This window comes from Heloderma suspectum, chromosome 1 (assembly GCF_057233095.1).
Source record: "Heloderma suspectum isolate Gila_16-S chromosome 1, 16-S_ref, whole genome shotgun sequence".
Lineage (NCBI taxonomy): Eukaryota > Metazoa > Chordata > Lepidosauria > Squamata > Helodermatidae > Heloderma > Heloderma suspectum.
The window spans coordinates 214,577,935-214,597,117 of NC_139458.1; the positions used below are offsets into that span (position 1 = coordinate 214,577,935).

Genomic DNA, 19,183 nt, shown 5'->3' on the forward strand with positions numbered 1-19,183 from the left:
TGCCCCTGCCCCCCGTAACTGAAAGTCCTCCTAGTATACTCCTTTAGTGATGCCCTTCTAACTAGTTTTAGGAAGGGATGGGGGCAGTGCTTGGGCATTTGCCACAGTCACGCTCTTGGAAAGGCAGTTCACCAATTTGAGACTTCCGGCTTCAGTGAGGTATCGGCAGCAAGAAGCGAGGGAGAGAAGGAAAATGTTGGATCCTTGTCCATGTACACTAGCCAGTGGGCAAGCCTAAAGTGAAACTCCTTTTTCATGTGACTAATACGTTAATCTACCGAGTTTTGCCTATAGATATTCCCTTTGGCTAGGAAATCCGTTGTGCAGAATTGCTTGCTCCTGGCCATATCTTACACGGTCTCCTAATCTTTTTGTGTTCCTAATACAGTGAGCCTGACAAGCATTACTTAATGTATGAGCACGAACGTGTTCCCATTGCTGTCTGTGAAAAGGAACCAAGCTCCATCATAGCCTTTGCTCTCAGGTATAAAGGGGTTTACTGTGTTGGTTTACAGCTTTTTTCTTTTTAACCTCCATGTTTAGGAAAAGAAATGCTAGCTTATTTCAGAGTCTTTTATGCACAATTCGGAGTGATATACCAGATGCTGAATAATTTGGAACCATTTTTAGATACTTGCTCTCTTCCCTTAATCCTAATTCATTTTAAGTTTTACTAAGAGCAGCCACTTTGACTACTGGCTACTGAGGTTGATGGCGGTCTTTCCCTGGATACCTACCCAAGGCTGAGCATTTTTCATCAGTGCACAATGACCTTTTGATGGTTGGCATTATGCCAAGGGTGGTTAGCTTGTTTTATAATAGGCATTCTAATCTACGTTTTGTGGGGTTGCTTTTATTGTGTGAAGCAAAAAGCAACTTGAACCTTCTTGATCAGGCAGGAAAATACTGTGTGTAAATGCTATGGTACTAGGTTGGCGTTATTATTTTATTACAAATGTTTGTTATTCCACTTTTCCGCTAAGAGTGCCCAAAGCGGATGACAGCAAATAAAAATATATTTTAGAAGACCAGCAAAGCAAGAAAAAACCAAGCAGCAGAGTGTGCTAACACAATGTATCAAGAAAACCCCAACCATTGTCATTACATGCCGCTTGTTACATCTCATAAGGCCCTTAGCATCGTAATGCTCGTAGAGGCTTTTCCATTGTTTCCAAATGAGTGCAAAAGATGGCTGGATGTTCTGAAGAGTTTTTATTTACATTTTGAGATTCACTAAGAGGAAATGGAGATTAAGCAGCTGAACCTCCCCCATACTGAACTAAATTTGAAAATGCTGATTTAAAAGTGGGTGTATCTGAACTTAAAATGAACCTCCCCTTCAAAATGGTGATGGTCTTGTGCCTTCCAAAGGGATTCTTTCCCTGCGCTGTTCCTGGATTTTGGTTTTTCTCTCATTTGTTCATTCCCCCCTGCTCTAGGCTCTTGCCTCCCATGATCCACTGAGGTAAGCCTGAGTTTGGGCTGTTCCCCTTCAGGTGGGGGCTTGCATAATTAAATCCTCCTCCATACTCTTCCTCACCCCACCCCCACTTCAGCCATTACCTCCACATTGAAAACTTCATGTCAAGAAGTATTCTCACCTAGCCTTCTCCCTGCCATGCTAGTTCTATATGTGGAGATTTTGTTTTTGTAAGGGTGACCGCTCCATCATGCGAGTCCTCGCCTGCAGTTTGAGATTCTACAGCTCAGCACACAAGGTTACCTCCTCAGCAAAAACTAGACTTAGCCCATCTCTGTCTCTCTGTGTGGTGGCTGGCCTCACAAATTGACCTGTGGTGTTGTTGGGCAGTTTGTGTAAAACATCTATTTCTTTACTCTTCAGTTGCAAGGAATACAGAAGTGCCTTAGATGAATTATCCAAAGCATCTCTGAAGAGCAGTGTTGAAGAAGGACTTCAGTCCAGCAGGTGACGATCTGATATATATTTGCTAGTAGTGTCTCGGAGTAGTGCTGATGAGAACAACCCAAGTCCTCCTACAGTCTTTTGAATTACCAGCAACTTCACTTTTTGGTTAGTACTTCAAGGTCCCCAGGCAGAATGTTCAGCTTCAGTGTAGCTAGGTGTCATCTGCATCTTTTGGTAGGAGATGAGGTGCCTTCAAGAATTTGAGCTTGGAAAGAGCACGCTTAAGGATTTCAGTGTGTCTCCTGGAGTCTAGATTCTTATTAACATTTCCTCTTGAAGTTGTATTATATAAAATGGAATATAGTTTGAAAAACCAGGTGTACTGCTTATCTGTTCAGCATGGCTTCTGTGGCTCTCCAGGGAATCCTCTGCATGAAGCTTGATATAAAATCCTGAGACCCTTTCTATAATGTCTATCAGCAGTTATTTATTAGCTGAATGAACCTCCAGTTCCATTCAGAGGCAATATACCTCTGAATACAAGTCGCCTGGGGGCAAAGGAGGCAGGGCTTTTGTCTTCGTGCCCTCCTTACAGACTTTGTGAAAGCTGCTTGCTGGCCACTTTTGGAAACAAGATGACGTAGAGATGTACAATTCCCAGAAATTTTGAGGCTGTGGAAAAAATGGAAATTTGGGGAAAAATTGAAAAATAAACTATACTTTTTTTTTTTAGCGCTTTTGACAGATCTAAAGTCACCTTGTTGCTTTAAGACAGCCTCCCCCAACCTGGTGCCTTCCAGATATTTTGGATTTCAGCTCCCATTGGCCTCAGGCAGTATGGCCAGTGGTCAGAAATGCTGGGCACTGTAGTCCAAACCATCCATGGGCACCAGGTTGGGGAGGGCTGCTGTAGGAACCTAAAGCAGCCTTTCTGTTCCTAGAGTTATTTTATGTACAACTTAGTTTGCTCATAAAATTATCATTATATTTTAACACTTTTAAAAGTAAATTCAGTTAGCAAATTTGTAATTACTGTCTGAATAGATTAGAACTACATTAAATGACTGCTATAGCATCAGAGACACAGGATTCTATAGAACAAAACCTAAACTGTCCAGAATGCACATTTACTGTCAAGAATGCACAATGGTGATTCTACTCACATGTTGGGAAACTGAGCATAAATGTCTGTCAGTAAAGTCTACTTTAGATCAATAATTGTAATAAGGAATGAAAGAACTAACTATGCTAGGAATCTTACAGAGAGGATTTAAAAAAACGTTTTTCCCCATGGCTTCATTATTTCCACACATTTTACATCTCTAGTCTTTCTATAAAAGTGTTATTACATCGTTTTTAGAAATCATTTTGGAGGTAGTGAAGGCTAGGGAGCAATATATAAATACTTCAATGTAATTTAAAAAAAATAATAATCCAAAGCTGTTCAGCTTTTCCGATTTTTTGGGAAAAAACCAAAATGGTCCTAGGAAAAAATGGGGAAAAACTGGTTTTCCCTCCATTTTTTCTGCATTTTTTCCAGGCCTACACATCTCTATGCTGGGCAAAATGGGACCAAGCCCTGATCTAGCAGAACTCTTCTTACATTCTAAAGGCAGTGCTCCCATATCTGTGGAGGGTGGGATGGGACCTGCTGGAGAACTTGGTGGGCTGGTGAAGACATTCTGGCTGTTGTTACAAATGGGTCCTTTGGTGCAGTTGTATTTGCATCAGGCAGACTCTAAAACACAGGGGCCAAACGTGATGTTTGATTTCTAGTCTGGCAGAGAACAGAGCGAAGAACAGCAGTCCTGTCCGACTACCTGAAACGAATGTGGGGCAATCAAACCAAATGGCAGAAGCAGAACAGCGTAAGAATTTTAATAGTTTGTGTTTGGTCTTCTGTGGTGTGTTTTTCTTCATTTTGAGATGCAAACTGTGTTGCTGCAGACCTGGATTGCAGTTGGTTTAAGCAAGGAAAATCAAAACTCAGTATATTCTAGCTTGGGCTTGACTAGCCATGTTTTAATTATTCAGTACCAACCTTGCATTATTCAAACATGGTAATATTGATGTGAAAAATCCATCTGTTGCTAGCTACTTCTGAGGAGAAGTAATTTTCTTCACTCATACAGTAATAGAACTTTTCCCTAATTGCCCTAATAATTAATCCATTGGTATATAGCAAGTGTAGGCAGAGGATGGATCTGATCTGGTAGATTTCTGGGTGATTTGCAGTAGATCGACATGTGTGGATAAAGGCTTGTTCAGATATCAGTTTATTAAGCTGAAATATAATAATCCAAACGTGGCATATGGTTGATATGATATTTGTTCTCTCGCCTTATGCCTGTGGCTGGGGGTGCCTTTAAAGGACAAAGATCTTTCCCTAACAATTCCATTAAGAGCCCCCAAGCAGCCAGAGTCTTTTGCGACAATGTAGAACAGCTGGCAGTTTTTCATGGCTGGAATCATTGGCTTGGTGATGAAATGAATGATGACGGAGTTGCCCCAGTCTTTTTTGTCCTTGCTTCGGTTATAGCCAAGAAGCCGTATGGAGTTCTCTCCTTCTTCCGAGGCACGGGAGGAAGGAGTCCTGACCTCTCTTCTCAGAAAAAGGAAACCTTACGTGGGGCAGACAGTGCCTACTACCAGGTTGGGCAGACAGGGAAAGAAGGGGCAGAGAACCAAGGAGCAGAGACACAAGGTACACAGTTTTTAACTGTCTGTCTTTCTGCACCTCCTCCACGTTGCTTTAGTTGGGTCAGGGGTGGGTAACTTTGGGAGGTCTGGGGGCTATTTCTGCCTCCCTGGATTCCCCCCCCCCCCCGTGGGTGCTGAAAATGCGGCGGGAGAGGGATTAAAAAAATACAATGAAAACAAAATGACATCCAGAGCAGCTATGGAGTGCCAAAGGGGTCAAAATTAGCTTGTTTGCAAACTGTATTTGACCATTTGGGGACTCTGCAGCAGCTACATATGCTATTTTGTTTGCAGATATAGGTGGATGGATGGATGGATTTTTTAGGGGTTACCCCTGAATTTCAGAGTGGTGGTGGCAGAGGCCATATGTGCCCCGCGGGCCACATGTTGCCTATCCCTGATTTAGGAAATGCACACACTTCTTTAATCTTCTGAAAAATGATATTACATGGGGAAAACATTTCATTAAGCAGGGAAAGAATACAAGATTTATGTTAAAAATATGGAAATGACAGATTGGCATCATAAGCAAAAGCTTCTGTAGGACATACAGTCAGGGCCAGAAATATTGGAACAAGGATAACTGTTTTGGCAGTTGGCCTCTGCACACCACCACATTGAAGTTCAAAGGAAACACACCCAGATGGGAGCGAAGTCAGGACTTTCAGCTGTAATGCAAGGGGTTTGACAAAAGTGGGGCACTAACCGCTTGGGAAGGACAGCCAGTGGCATACACACACACCCATCGTCGGTGGCTCGTAAGTAATGGAACGAATGGCTGGCAAGCAGCTGCATGGCCAGGTGTGGCCTGTTTCCTGGGTGCCCCATGACCAATCAAGCAGAGAAAAGGCCTGCAGGTGGTTCTGAGTGTTACATTTGCATTTGGTAGCTGTTCACTGGAAGCCGCAACATGAGGTCCAGAGAGGTGCCCATGCGAGTGAAGGAGGCCATCATTAGGCTGAGGAAACACAATAAACCCATCAGAGAGAGAGCAAAAACAGTGGGAGTGGCCAACACAACAGTTTGGAACATCCTGAAAAAGAAGGAATTAACTGGCAAGCTCAGCAACAGCAAAAGGCCTGGAAGACCACGGAAGACAACTAAAGTGGATGACCGCAGAATTCTGCTCATGGCGAAGAGGAACCCTTTCACAGCACCTAGCCAGGTCAAGAACGCTCTTGAGGAGGTAGGCATGTCATTGTCAACATCTACAGGCAAGAGACGGCTTTATGAATGTAAATACAGAGGCTTCACAGCAACGTGCAAACCACTGGTAACGCTCAAAAACAGACAGGCCAGATTAGCCTTTGCCAGCAAACACCTAAAAAAGCCTGCCCAGTTCTGGAATAAGATTCTTTGGACTGATGAAACCAAGATTAACTTGTACCAGAATGATGGGAAGAGAAAAGTATGGAGAAGGAAAGGAACAGCATGATCCAAAGCGTACCACATCATCTGTCAAACATGGTGGAGGCAGTGTTATGGCATGGGAATGTATGGCTGCCAATGGAACCGGGTCACTGGTGTTTATGGATGACCTGACTGCAGATAAAAGCAGCAGGATGAATTCTGAAGTGTATAGGGCTATACTTTCTGCTCAGATTCAGCCGAATGCTGCCAAACTGATAGGACGCTACTTCATATTGCAGATGGATAATGACCCAAAACATACAGCAAAAGCTACCCAAGAGTTTCTCAAGGCAAAGAAGTGGGATGTTCTTCAACGGCCAAGTCAGTCACCTGATCTCAACCCAATAGAGCATGCTTTTCACTTACTGAAGACAAGACTGAAGGCAGAAAGACCCACAAACAAGCAGCAGCTGAAGGCAGCTGCAATAAAGGCCTGGCAAAGCATCTCGAGGGAGGAAACTCAGCATTTGGTCATGTCCATGGGTTCCAGACTTCAGGCAGTCATTGACTGCAAAGGATTTTCATCCAGGTACTAAAGGTGATCCTTAAGATTGAAATGATGTTGGTTTGTTCTATTACTTATGAGCCACCAACGATGGGGGTGTGTGTATGCCACTGGCCGTACTTCCTGAATGGTTAGTGCCCCACTTTTGTCAGATCCCTTGCATTACAGCTGAAAGTCCTGACTTCGCTACCATCTGGGTGTGTTTCCTTTCAACTTCATTGTGGTGGTATGCAGAGGCCAACTGCAAAAACAGTTATCCTTGTTCCAATGTTTCTGGCCCTGACTGTACGTATATACATGTTTTGCATATGGCTTAGATTTAAACCTTAAGCTTCGAAAATGCATATAGTTTATATGTAAACCTATTAACTGACCATGTCCATGAAAATGCTTTCTTTAGGATATAAGAAACCCAAAGATAGCGTTCCTTGATCATGAGGGCGGGCGGGGGGGGGGGGGGAAACTCCCCAGATCCACAGTTCCAAGTTCTCCAGAACTCTTCATCAGGCAGGGTGGACTTTCCTGTTTCTTCTTCATCCTCTGCTTTTTGTATCACCTAGCCTGATGGAGAGTTCTGGAGAACTTGAAACCTTGCACATTTTTGTGACATTTGATCGCTCCTAATAAAGGTTTTGCCCAACTCTGCATTTTGGTTTTCTTTAGGATATGTGCAGTTCTAAAATTATACACACTTCTCCAATGTACCCATAATCAAGTTGTCATGTCATCATGACATGTCCCTACTTCTAAAATTGTAGGTAATTTTGACACAACCATTCCATGCTGAATCATTCCACACCAATCAGCAACTGATGTCAGCTTTAGATCCCCCAGTTTCTGGGAATCAAATCCTCAGTTCTGCCAAGACATTTCTCATTTAACCACACCTCATCTGTCCCCATCGCTTTCCCCAGAACCTGTGGTGGTGGTGGTACATGATGGTGTTCTAGCTGGGTTCCCTGTTACCTTCTGGATTATTTTCACTTCCAAAAGTTATGATAAACAGTAGTGGCTGCATTGCTGTCAGGGTTTTCAAAAACAGGGGCTTCTGGATGATGTTGGGGAGCAGGATGAAGGAAACTGCAGCTGCCTTTCACTCCCATAGTATCCTGAACTATGGCAGAGTTACTATAAAGAAATGGCAGGCCTGAAGAGTTCTTGGTTGGAAAGGGTTGAGTAGTGCCTGCATGTCAAAAGCAACATGGGACTTGGCCACCATTGACTTCATTCAGTGCTTGTACTTCCCATATTTAGTTTCTAGTTGACAAGCTGTAGCAGTGATGCAGGTAACCTTTGCTACTGTTGGATCCAATGAAGTAATGAGAAGAGCCAGATATTCCATGTGGTACAGCTCCTTTTCAGGGAACCCTTTCCGCTAAGTGTAGCTACGTCAAATAGCAGCATCTCTCGAAAATTTCAGCTTCTGACATATGTAGCTTCTACATATGAAGCTGCTTTATAGTGCTGGTTCCTTGATCCGTCTAACTCAGTGCTGTCTATTCAGTGGGTCTCCATGCTAGAGGTCTTTTCCAGCCGTCCTACTTGAAATCCTTCCCTGGAGATGCCAGGAAGTCCCCTCTGGCTCACCTGAAAGCTCCACTCCGGCCTTTTAGCATTCAGAATGTTTTGTTCACATAGCTGTATTTAGCAGAAGGAGGGCTGTGTATCCTGAAATGTACTGGGGCTCTTGATTTATTTGTTGCATTAGTGCATGGCCCCATGTGCTGCTCAGTTACATTTGCATCTGTTTGGTGGCATCATATGTAGGGGAAGCAAATCTGTGAGTGGCAAGTTGTAGAAATGATGAAATTGGCTTTATTCTTTGATTTTTCTTAACACTCTTCATGTTGACATTTGCTGCATCTAGCAACCGTTGCACAATTGAATGTTTGGAAAGTAGTCAGAGGATCTTTTTGTCGGAGAAGAACAGGGACAATATTTGTTAGCAAGAATAACTGGAAGCATTTTTTCTGCCTGCCCTCTTAAAAGGTGGCATCCCTGGTCCACTTTTCTCTTTACCTTTTCAGATGAAGCAGATGGAGGAGATGCACAAAAGAAACAGCTAGGAAATCCACATGTTGAACTCCGTAAGTTGTAATTGGAATTGTTTTTAATGTTGTGTTTTTAATACTGTATTTTAAATGTGGGTTTAAGATTTATATGTGAACTGATTAGGGATTTTATTATACCTAGCAGTATATAAATATCATAAATAAATAAATATGATTATTTGGGGGGACACAGGGGTATGTATGAGTGCATGTAAAAGCAGAATGAACAGTCTTTTGCGAAGTGCCTTATTAATCAGAATGACAGATTATACTTGGATTTGTCCATGGAAGTGAGTTTCACAGGGATCAGATGGGTTATTTCCAAAAACATTACTTGGACAGAGGGTCAATCATATTTTTGTCTTGGAAAGCAGCGTTGCTCTGCAAGATGTCCTTTGCTCATTGCATCAGTGCTGTTTACTCTTACGGCCTCCGAGTCAGAACACTGAAGTCAGAACACTGTAAACAAACTTTAGCAATAGACTTTGCTTAGGACTTGCTATCGTATCCTTGGGTTGGACGGACCTATCCAGTATCCAAGAGAAAGATGTAGCTATCGGTTGGACTTTCCAGGTCGCAGCAGATAAAGTGATCATAAAACCCAAGAAGTCTAAGCTTTTCTAGATTTCAGATGCGCTGGGAAATCTGGATAGGAATCTGCAGGGGTTTATGCTGGTATATTTAGATATTTATGCCATTTATCATGGCGGTTCAGAGCAACATTTACACGTGTATCCTTTTTTGCCTGCTAAATCCTTGGTCTGCCCACTAAAATACGGCCTCAGTGAAATAGTGTTGCGGCAGTTCAAGAAGATCCTGTTAGGAGGGATATCTCAGCCTGTCCTTGTCATGTAGACTCTGTCCAAACCAAGGGGACTTTCTTGTCAATCTTGAAAGCAGTGGCAGAACAGAGTGGCTTGGACCCAAAGATCCTCCTGTGTGAGTAGGTTGCCAATTCTGGCCCAGGGGGTCCTCCAGAGCAGCTTTGTAGGCAGGTGTGGGAGGTGTTTAGCCCTCAAACAAGCCATGCTGCCCATGTCCGGACGACATGACAAGCTGCATCTGGGTGGTGATTATTCAAATTGTTCCTGGCATGCACCGCGGCTTAAGCAAGCCGCGGCGGCTTAAGCCACTGTGGCTTATTTAAGCCACAGTGATGGTGTGAACCGGCTCCTAAGATGGCCTTGGCGGCTTGCTTATCTCTTGACATCACCCCTCACCCAGTATGCAGCAGAGGGATGGTAAGGCTCATCTACTTCACACAGTTGTCTGGATTACTTACATCATGTTTGTGAAATACACTGAATGTTTGACGGTACTGCAGCAGTGCAGGCATTATTGTTCTTACTCCAAAGGCTCCCTTGAAAAGTCCAAGGAGCAGAAGTAAAGGGAGTGACGGCAATGAAACATTCTGCAAATATTGATGTGCCTGTTCACAGCCTCTTACACTGGGGCTTCCAAAGGATTGTAGCTTACCTTGTTTCAGGCCCCTCCATGTCTTGATGCATGTCAGCATGTGGGCTTCAGGGGTATTGGTAGCGAATGCCACCTTATTTTTTTTCCTGTAGGACTCAGGCCTAAAATTTGTTTTATTACTAAGAGACAACAATTACATAGCCCCAAGGGTCCCCCCCACCCCCCGAGGCCTTTGTAGCATAGGGCCGTAGCTCAGCAGTAGAGCCCATCTCCAGGTAGGGCTGGGAAAGACTCCTCTCTGAGACCCTGGAGAGCTGCTGCCTGTCAGTGTCGACCAGGGGCGGGTAATCTGACGCCCTGCAGGTGTTTTGGACTACAGCTGTCATAACCCCCAGGCAGCACAGGCAACCGTCAGGGATTACGAGAATAGCATTCCAAAAGATTCTGGAGAGAGCAGGTGGCCTATCCCTGGTGTAGATAACACTGAGCTGGATAGACCAGCGATCTGACTTGGTACAAGGCAGCCTCCTCTGTTTTGAAGGCTACTATTTAATTTCTCTCCCCACTACTGTTCTGTCCTTGCCTGCCATACAAACCTGCTGCCTAAAACAATCAATTTTGTGGAGTTTGGTTAGTAATCAGTGATGCCCATCCACAAGTGGGGCCCACTGCCGCTTCTGTTCTGCAAACAGCACCCACCGCTTGCACAGTGGAGATTTATAACTTCCTGAGGCAAGCCCTGAAATGAGTAAAAATGCTAATTTTTGGAACAGAGCAGGTTGGCAATGCTGCCTTATGCAAGCTCCGCCGACCTGCCCCAGTCCAGAAATGAGCATTTCTGCTTGTGTCAGGCTGCCCACAGAAGCACTAAATCTCCTTTGCGCAAGTGGTGGGCACCACTTGCGGAATGGAAGCGGTGGGGCTGGCCGCTCACAGGTGGTCACCATTGGATTCTGTCCAATGTTTTGTAGTTTTCTTTGCCACGTTACAATGGTTAGAAATAACTTCAGGGTGTAAAAGCAGACATCCATGTTGTTACACACGGTATTTCTCTGCTGTCTTTCATATATTCTGCCTTACTTTCTGCATTATTTTTGTAAGGCTCAGACCCTTTTTGGATTCATCTTACTTAACCCCACCCCACCCTTTCTGTAATAAAGTTTCATACAAACTTCCTGGCAAGCTGAACTAATCAAGCCATTCAGGGTCCCTGTGCTATTCTTGGACTGTGTGAATGAATATTAACAACATGCTCCAGAGGCTGAATTGGAATTTCTATTTAGGTTGGCCTAGTTAGCCAATAGCTGGATCTCGAAGTGTCAGTTGCAAGATACAGAAAGCTCTTAGACCTTTTGTGGGATTGCATGAAGTCTTGGGCCACCAGACCCTTTTTCCGATTGCTGAATCATCCTCAAGGTCTTCCAAACCTTCCAGCGCTGGTGTGTCTCCCCGTCCCTTTGTCATGGCTGCTCCTCCTACAGGGCTATATCCCAGGGCATAGTTTTAAAGGCTCACGATGCAGCAGCTTTGCTGAAGCTGAGTATATCTGGTCAATGCGCAAATGGGAAACTCCCTGGGAACCCTCCGTATGCCACCTTAAATTCTATCATAAAAGAAAGGAGGGATATATTTTATTATGTTATTATTTTTATTTAAAAGGCTGATAAGCTGCCTTTTAGGGATTTTTTCCCAAGGTAGTATACAAAATGTAAAACTGCCAAACATACTACAGGTCACTTTTGCACATTTAGTTTTCTTAAAGGAAAGCCCTAAAGAAGACAGATGATCTTCAAGTAAGAGTTAGCTAGGTTAGGGTGAGGGGATACAAGGAGTCTGAAAAGAGGACACCTTAAATATGGGTGAGCCTCTCTTCTAGAAAACAGACCTCCTGTTACATATATATATATGTATATGTATACACATACACACACACACACACACACACACACCTGTGTGATATAGGCTCCTCTCCTTCCATGTTTCTTTGTAGAATTCTCTGATACAAACGCCAAGTTCTACTGCCGGATTTACTACGCAGGGGAGTTCCATAAAATGCGTGAAGTGATACTTGGAAGCAGTGAAGAAGATTTCATCCGTTCCCTCTCTCACTCACTGCCTTGGCAGGCACGAGGAGGCAAATCAGGAGCTGCTTTTTATGTGACTGAAGGTAACTTCTGATGGGGAAACGTCTTAGTTTTCCCTCTCCATAAATGTTGGCTCTGTTTATTCCATATGAATGGATTAGGCTACTTGAGCACATCTTGGATCACCCCTGTGCTAACCTTGGAATGCCTAGAGCTGAAACTTGGATCAAAATTATAACTTCCATCTGTGATGTGATTTTAGGTAGGGATGTACGAAAGGCACTTGCCTTTTGCGGATTATGTTTATGGTTGGGGGGGAGGTGTTCCGTCCCTCCCCCCGGAATCCTCGCCGGGGGGGGGAGGTGCGCCATTCCTCCCCGCCGGAGTCCTGGCCGGCCGGCTGTGCTCCGCAGGGATTCTGCAGAGCCGCCGGCCGGCCCCGCCAGCAGCCGGACATCCGGCCGCTGGCTAGCAGAGACGCAAATGGCGGCGGCCGTAGCCACCGCCGTTTGCGTCCCTGCAGTCAGCCGTGATAGGCTACGTAAATGTTTACATAGCCTATCACGGCTGACTTAAAAACAACAAGGCGCGTACGCAAATGGCGGCGGCCACGGCCGCCGCCATTTGCGTTTCTTATTTTGGCACGTCTTAGTCTACGTAAACATTTACGAAGACTAAGACGGCGAAAAAAAGGGGAACGCAAATAGCATAGTGTCCGCTACGCTATTTGCGTTCCCCTTATTTTCGCCGTCTTAGTCTACGTAAATGTTTACGTAGACTAAGACGTGCCAAAATAAGGAACACAAATGGCGGCCGTGGCCGCCGCCATTTGCATACGCGCGTTGTTGTTGTTTTTTTAAAGTCAGACATGATAGGCTACGTAAACATTTACGTAGCCTATCACAGTTTGTTTTTAAAACCTAGCCGTGATAGGCTACGTAAATCTTTACGTAGCCTATCACTTTTTTTTTTTAACTGGAAATGGTGGCGGCGGCCGGTTGGAAGACCGGCCGCTGCCGCTGAACCGCCACCAGAGCCGCTGCCGCCAGGAAGATCCACCCAAGGTAAGTCTTGTCCCGGGGGGGCGGGGGGGCAGGCCGTTCCGCCACCGATTTCAGGGGGCCGAATGCGCTGGCATTCGGCCTCCCTGAGATTCGTGGCGGAATTTTCGAACATCCCTAATTTTAGGTGAAGATGCTGATTGGGTTGGATAATTTGTGTACAATTTTTTTTTTTTAAGTATGTCCTTCTCATACAATACATGAACACACATTCTTCTTTAGATGACCGATTCATCTTGAAACAAATGCCCCGCCTGGAAGTCCAGTCCTTTCTAGACTTTGCCCCACACTACTTCACGTATATTACCAATGCAGTTCAGCAAAAGGTGAGATGTTTGAAATGTTCTCTCCCTTGCCCTTTAATCTTGAGCCCTGCCTCCTAGTTTTAAATGTGAATTGTGTAGGGGAGCTAGTCATGATCAAGGAAGAGTACATTTTGAAGTAAGATTTCTGTCTAGAGAATCTGCCAAGCAGGGGTGTAGTGGTAATGTTTGAAGTGCAGGCGCTCATCATGGCAGTCCCTGTAGCCACTCCCCCAAGGAGGGTCTGAAAATTGCAGGAAGCTGTGTTGATCCCTTTCAACAAACCAGTTCTAGTAGCTTTACCTCCACGAGGAGCAGGTCTTTTGTAAAGCTGATGGGTCTTAATTGCCCATTCAAGACCAGGTCACCCGAAAATACTTTGCGTTACAACAGGGAACACTATATTGTTGTTGGAGAAAATTCATTCCCCTGCCACACCCACCCCCCCAGCTTCTGTGAGAATTGCAGCTAGACTCAGAGAGAACAGGCAATTTGGCGGGGGGTGGGGGGGATAATGTCACTGTCCCTGCAAGCCCTGGTTCCACTACACAACTGCTGGCAATATTTTTGCAGATTCTTCCCTCCCCCTAGAGGATTTTATTTGTGAGTTGAAACTTGAGCATCTTATTTATTTATAGTATTTATGTCCTGGAAGGCCAGGATCTCTTCTCGATCATCCCAGAGTGCAGGACACGGAATCATGGGTTCAAGTTACAAGAAGCCAGATTCCGGCTGAACATCAGGAAAAACGTCCTGACTGTTAAGAGCAGTATGACAATGGAACCAATGACCTAGGGAGGTGGTGGGCTCTCCCACACAGGAGGCGTTCAAGATGAGGCTGGACAGCCATCTGTCAGGGATGCTCTGACTTGGATTCCTGCATTGAGCAGGGGGTTGGACTCAATGGTCTTGTAGGCCCCTTCCAACCCTACTATCCTATGATTCTATGTTTCTATGTAACACTCTGCATCAAAAGATATAGGAGTGGTGAGCAACAAAGATAAAAGAATAAAACACCATATCAAAACAATTAAAACCTTTTAAAAGAAACAAATGAGCAGACCACCTGTCTATTTCAGAAGCCAACAGCTTTGGCCAAGATACTTGGGGTTTATCGGATTGGTTATAAGAACTCTCAGAACAACACAGAGAAGAAGCTTGATCTCTTGGTCATGGAAAACCTCTTCTATGGCAGAAAGATGGCTCAGGTGAGTAAGTGGCTCATCCACAGGCATGGCAAGCTTATCTCTCTCTTGAGCTGCTATTTCTCTTGCCAGTAGGAGGCTCAGTAAAGCTGCCAGCAGCAGCTCATTACACTTGGAGATAATGACTGGGTTTGCATATCACAATAAGCTGCGATGGGTTATTTTTCTGAATAAGCCATGGTGGTTTATCATGTTGTCTCTACGTGGTTTTCCTGTACCACGATGGCTTATTTCCCCCCAATAAGCTACTCTGATAGGCCACAATCTGCAGTGAGGTTTATTCAAGCCACCATGGCTTATTGTGTCATCTGGCGCTCACTATGGCGTATTCCAGTTGCCTACAGAGTCAGCTCGCAAGAGCAGCCAGAACTGCTGTGGCTGCTCTGCTCCATCCTGCCGAGCCCTTTTTCTGACAAACAGCCCAGGGACAACCGCAGCCAAACAAGCACAGCCTTCCCTGATGCTGCACTATGGTTACAAAATGACAGCTTTCCCCGAGTACAATGACAGCCTTGTGCTATCATGCTACCCTGCTACAATGAAGTTACACAATGACAGGCTTCCCTGATCGGTACTTTGGAACTGCCTACTTAGGAAATAGGAGAATAGGGAAAGAACTGCTCATGTTTCCATGATGAAGTGTAGTTCCACAATTATCCACTACAGCATCTGAAGGCTCCCTATGAGGGGACCCCAGCTGTGCAATTTTGTGTCATTCCAGCAAACTGTCAAGGAACTAGAGCTCCCACCCCCTTTTTTCCTTTTCTGGCCCGCATTTCCAGATTGCATGATCCCACAGCTGTGAAGTAACACAATGACAAGCCTCCCCTGCTGAGAATCCCAGCCTTCACAGATCACATGATCCCGTGACAGTGAAGTTACACATTCACAGACTTCTCCGTGAAAATGCGCTTTTGCACATTTGTGTAAAAGAAAAGGCAGAGGAAAAGATCCCTGATCACAACTCTGTACATGTGCAAATTCGGAAATGTGCAAAGGAAAAATAAAGAGGAACAGAGGCAACTGCAGAATAGGGGGCAATGGGGGAATGGGGAAAAACATGCACACTTTTCCATGAAGAAAAATTGCATAGTCATCCACTACAGCTTTTGGAGGTGCCCTGTGAGGGGTCCCCACCTATGCAATTTTGCCCCATTCCAGCAAACTGCCAAGGAGTTATAGCCCCCACCCCTTTCCCCCTTTTCTGGCCACTTCTCTGTGAAAAAGCAAAGTCAGGCAGCACAGCACAGCCTCCCTTGATGGCACAATCCCACTACTGCAAAGTACCACATTTACTGCCCTCCATGAGAAGACTGACACTGCTCACTTTTCCATGCCAACTGCAATGCACGGGAAGCAGGGATACCCTCCCACACAGCGGGAGGACTGGAGAGGGAGGAGGGGAATGGGCAGAGAAAATACGCTTCTCACAGTAGCCCATTTGGCCAATCTTGTGGAGGATGACAGTAGCTTATTTTCAGAATAAGCTAGTGTGAGTAGTTTATTAAGCCACCATGGCGTAAAGTGACGTGCAAACTTGGCCATTGATGGCTTGCCGATGTTATTTCCGCCCAGTGTTGGACTTTGGCAAGGCGCCACCCTCCAATCTTTGTGGGTAGCCGTACCTTTTTGTTGTGCCACAACAATTTGACTTCCAAGATGTATACGTGCATAAAGAAGTCTTCGTTTCATGAAAATGAGTACAACTTATAAAGTCAGTCTAAGAGTTTAGGGGAAAATAAATGCTCCCTTCTGCAGCTAAGTTGCTGTCCTTGATCTGAATGATTCTTCTGACCCTGGGACACTGGGACAAATGATACAAACCTGCTGCTAATTGTAGCAGGAATTCTAAACTTCCTTAGAAATGCCTGTTCAGGTGAACTTCAGTCTGTGGCAGCTCATATGGCTTGGAACTACCAGGTTTATAAGCAAGAACATTAGATTTCATACCTGTGTGATTTAAAAAAAATTAAAATTGCATCATTCTTGAGTAATACGGTCTTAACTAACATCATGCCTTTTAGATTTTATCCTGGCCAAATGTCCCCTTATTGCATATTCACTGGGCCATGGTTTGGCATTAAATGTGTACCAGCTGTCTCAGCCTTATGTGTAATACATTTCTTCAAATACTGGCTTGCAAAATTGTTAGAGCAAAGTGTCTTTTTATTGGAGTGTGTGTGTGTGCATGTGCGCGCAGAATTAGTTCTTTGCAAATTTTAGCTGAACTGTTACTGACACACAGGTTACTTTGCGGTAGAAATTCTGTAGCAAACTTAAGAAGGTATCTTTTTATTTACAGTTCAGCAGCATTTATTTAGACTTATGATACAACCACTCCTATTATTTATTTTATTTAAAGCATTTTTATCCCACTCCTCAGCCAAAGAGGCTCTTGGAGCAGCTTACATATAATCCGTAAAACGAGGCAGTCCCTGTTCACAGGTTTACAGTCTAAAAACTCAACACACAAGGAGGAGGAATGGGGAGGGAAGCGGGGAGGGGGGATGGGGATGAATTTTTAGTAGGGCTGGTGAAGTGGCCCCACTTCCTTCCCCCTCTCATCTCCCACTGTATAGCTTTTTGTCTCAGGAATGTTAACCCTTCTTCATCTTGTTGTTTGTTAACACATATATCCCACTTTTCTGCCTCAAGAAGAAGCACCCAGAGTAACTCATAGTAAGATCCAGTACTATCAAAAGTCAAGTAAAACATAGAAACTTAAAACATATAACAAAATGCCCCCTGGATATTTGAGGAGGAAGGCTAATCAGTCTTGGAATAACCATGTGAAACAGCCCCCTGCTCTTTACCATTTTATGGGTGGAAGGCCAGAGGCTGCAGCTGTGACTTTAAGGCCATCCAAACGCATTTCTGGCTGATAAGAAGGGCTTCTCCACATGGAGTTTTTATCCTGCTGTTGAGATTGGTTACTCATGGAAGTTTATGGGTCCTTTAGATGATGTCATCAACCTCCAGGGCGTCCCCCGCACTAAATTACCTTTATTCCATTTTTTAAAAGATCGGAGAAAATGAGCTAACAAATTACTGTGCTTGAGTTCTGCTTTAGTTCCCTCCATGAAAACAGGAAAACCTACAATAAGAGGCGCTAGACCACAACGCCATCTAGCGGCTGTATAATGAAACATATGGAAGACTTCAATAAGGGGGGAAAAGGAGGGGGGAAAGTGGGGGGAAGGAAGCATCCGTAAAGGGAGTCTGTCATGATCCTGCATTTAACATGGAAGCAGAAAGCCCTGTTTTAAATGCAGAATTTTAGGCTAGTATAGAGATGCTCGAGGTTTGAACTTGGCATGTTCCAAGGCCATGTTGTTGCCTACTTAACTGCAATGGCTGTGGTGTTCAGGGAGTGGCAATTTGAGGTTCTAGTTTAAAGACTTGCTATAACACTGATTCAGCATCAGATCTGGGACACAAGCAAAAAAGTTACTAATAAATAACAAGCATTTTACTACATGATTCAATTTATTTTTTAAAAAATGTATAAAGTTTATGTAATACAGCTTCTAAATTTTTAGCTGATTTAGGTGGGGAGGCATTGCAGGAATTCCCTTATTAAATAAACTGGGTACTGCTGTTCTGGGATTTTGAAGAAATAATTTCCCCCATTGTGAAACTTGCTGCCTTTTTTGCTACTAGGTCTTTGACCTGAAAGGCTCCTTGCGGAACAGAAATGTCAAAATGGACACTGGGAAAGAAAGCTGCGATGTGGTTCTGCTGGATGAAAACCTCTTGAAGTTAGTGCGGGACAATCCCTTATACATCCGTTCCCACTCCAAGGCTGTGTTGAAGGCTTCCATCCACAGCGATTCATACTTCCTTTCCAGCCATCTCATCATTGACTATTCTCTTTTGGTGGGCCGGGATGATACCAGCGATGAACTTGTGGTTGGGATTATTGGTACGTAACTTTGACCCAATATCATACTGCCCCCATACAACTCTATGGTGTGACCACACTTGGAATACTGTGTCCAGTTCTGGTCACCACACCTAAAAAATGATATTGTAGAGCTGGAAAAAGTGCAGAAAAGGGCAGCTAAAACGATCAAGGGGCTGGAGCATCTCCCCTATGAGGGATTGTTTCGCTTGGAAAAAAGGAGGGTCAGGGGACACATGATAGAGGTGTACAAAATTATGCATGGTTTGGAGAATGTGGAAAGGGAGACACTTTTCTCCCTCTCTCACAATACTAGGGCCCAGGGTCATCTCATGAAGCTGTTTGGTGGGAGATTCAGGACAGATAAAAGGAAGTACTTCACACAGTGCATAGTTAAACTATGGAATTCAGTACCACAGGATGTAGTGATGGCCGCCAGTTGGGATGGCTTTAAAAGGGGGCTGGACAAATTCCTGGAGGAAAAGGCAATCAATGGCTACTAGTCTTGATGGCTATGTGCTACCTCCAGTACCAGTGAGCCTATGTACACTGGTTGCTGGGGGCATGGGTGGGAGGGTGCTGTTGCGCCCGTGACCGGCTCGTGGGTTTTGCATGGGCAGCTAATTGGCCACTGTGTGAACAGCATGCTGGACTAGATGGTCTGACTTGGTCTGACCAGCA

General features: G+C 44.6%; 1 protein-coding gene across 7 annotated transcripts in view; it reads left to right on the forward strand.

Annotated features, from left to right (window-relative positions):
• PIKFYVE (phosphoinositide kinase, FYVE-type zinc finger containing) overlaps positions 1-19,183 on the forward strand; it is a 103,914-nt gene that overhangs the window by 81,364 nt on the left and 3,367 nt on the right. For all 7 annotated transcript variants that reach the window (XM_084819038.1, XM_084819030.1, XM_084819005.1 and 4 more), the window contains 9 exons: positions 389-484; positions 1,844-1,927; positions 3,644-3,735; positions 4,407-4,571; positions 8,510-8,569; positions 11,940-12,116; positions 13,317-13,420; positions 14,476-14,604; positions 18,262-18,523. In XM_084819038.1, the coding sequence (XP_084675164.1) occupies positions 389-484; positions 1,844-1,927; positions 3,644-3,735; positions 4,407-4,571; positions 8,510-8,569; positions 11,940-12,116; positions 13,317-13,420; positions 14,476-14,604; positions 18,262-18,523 (1,169 nt within the window). The remainder of the gene's footprint in view (positions 1-388; positions 485-1,843; positions 1,928-3,643; positions 3,736-4,406; positions 4,572-8,509; positions 8,570-11,939; positions 12,117-13,316; positions 13,421-14,475; positions 14,605-18,261; positions 18,524-19,183) is intronic.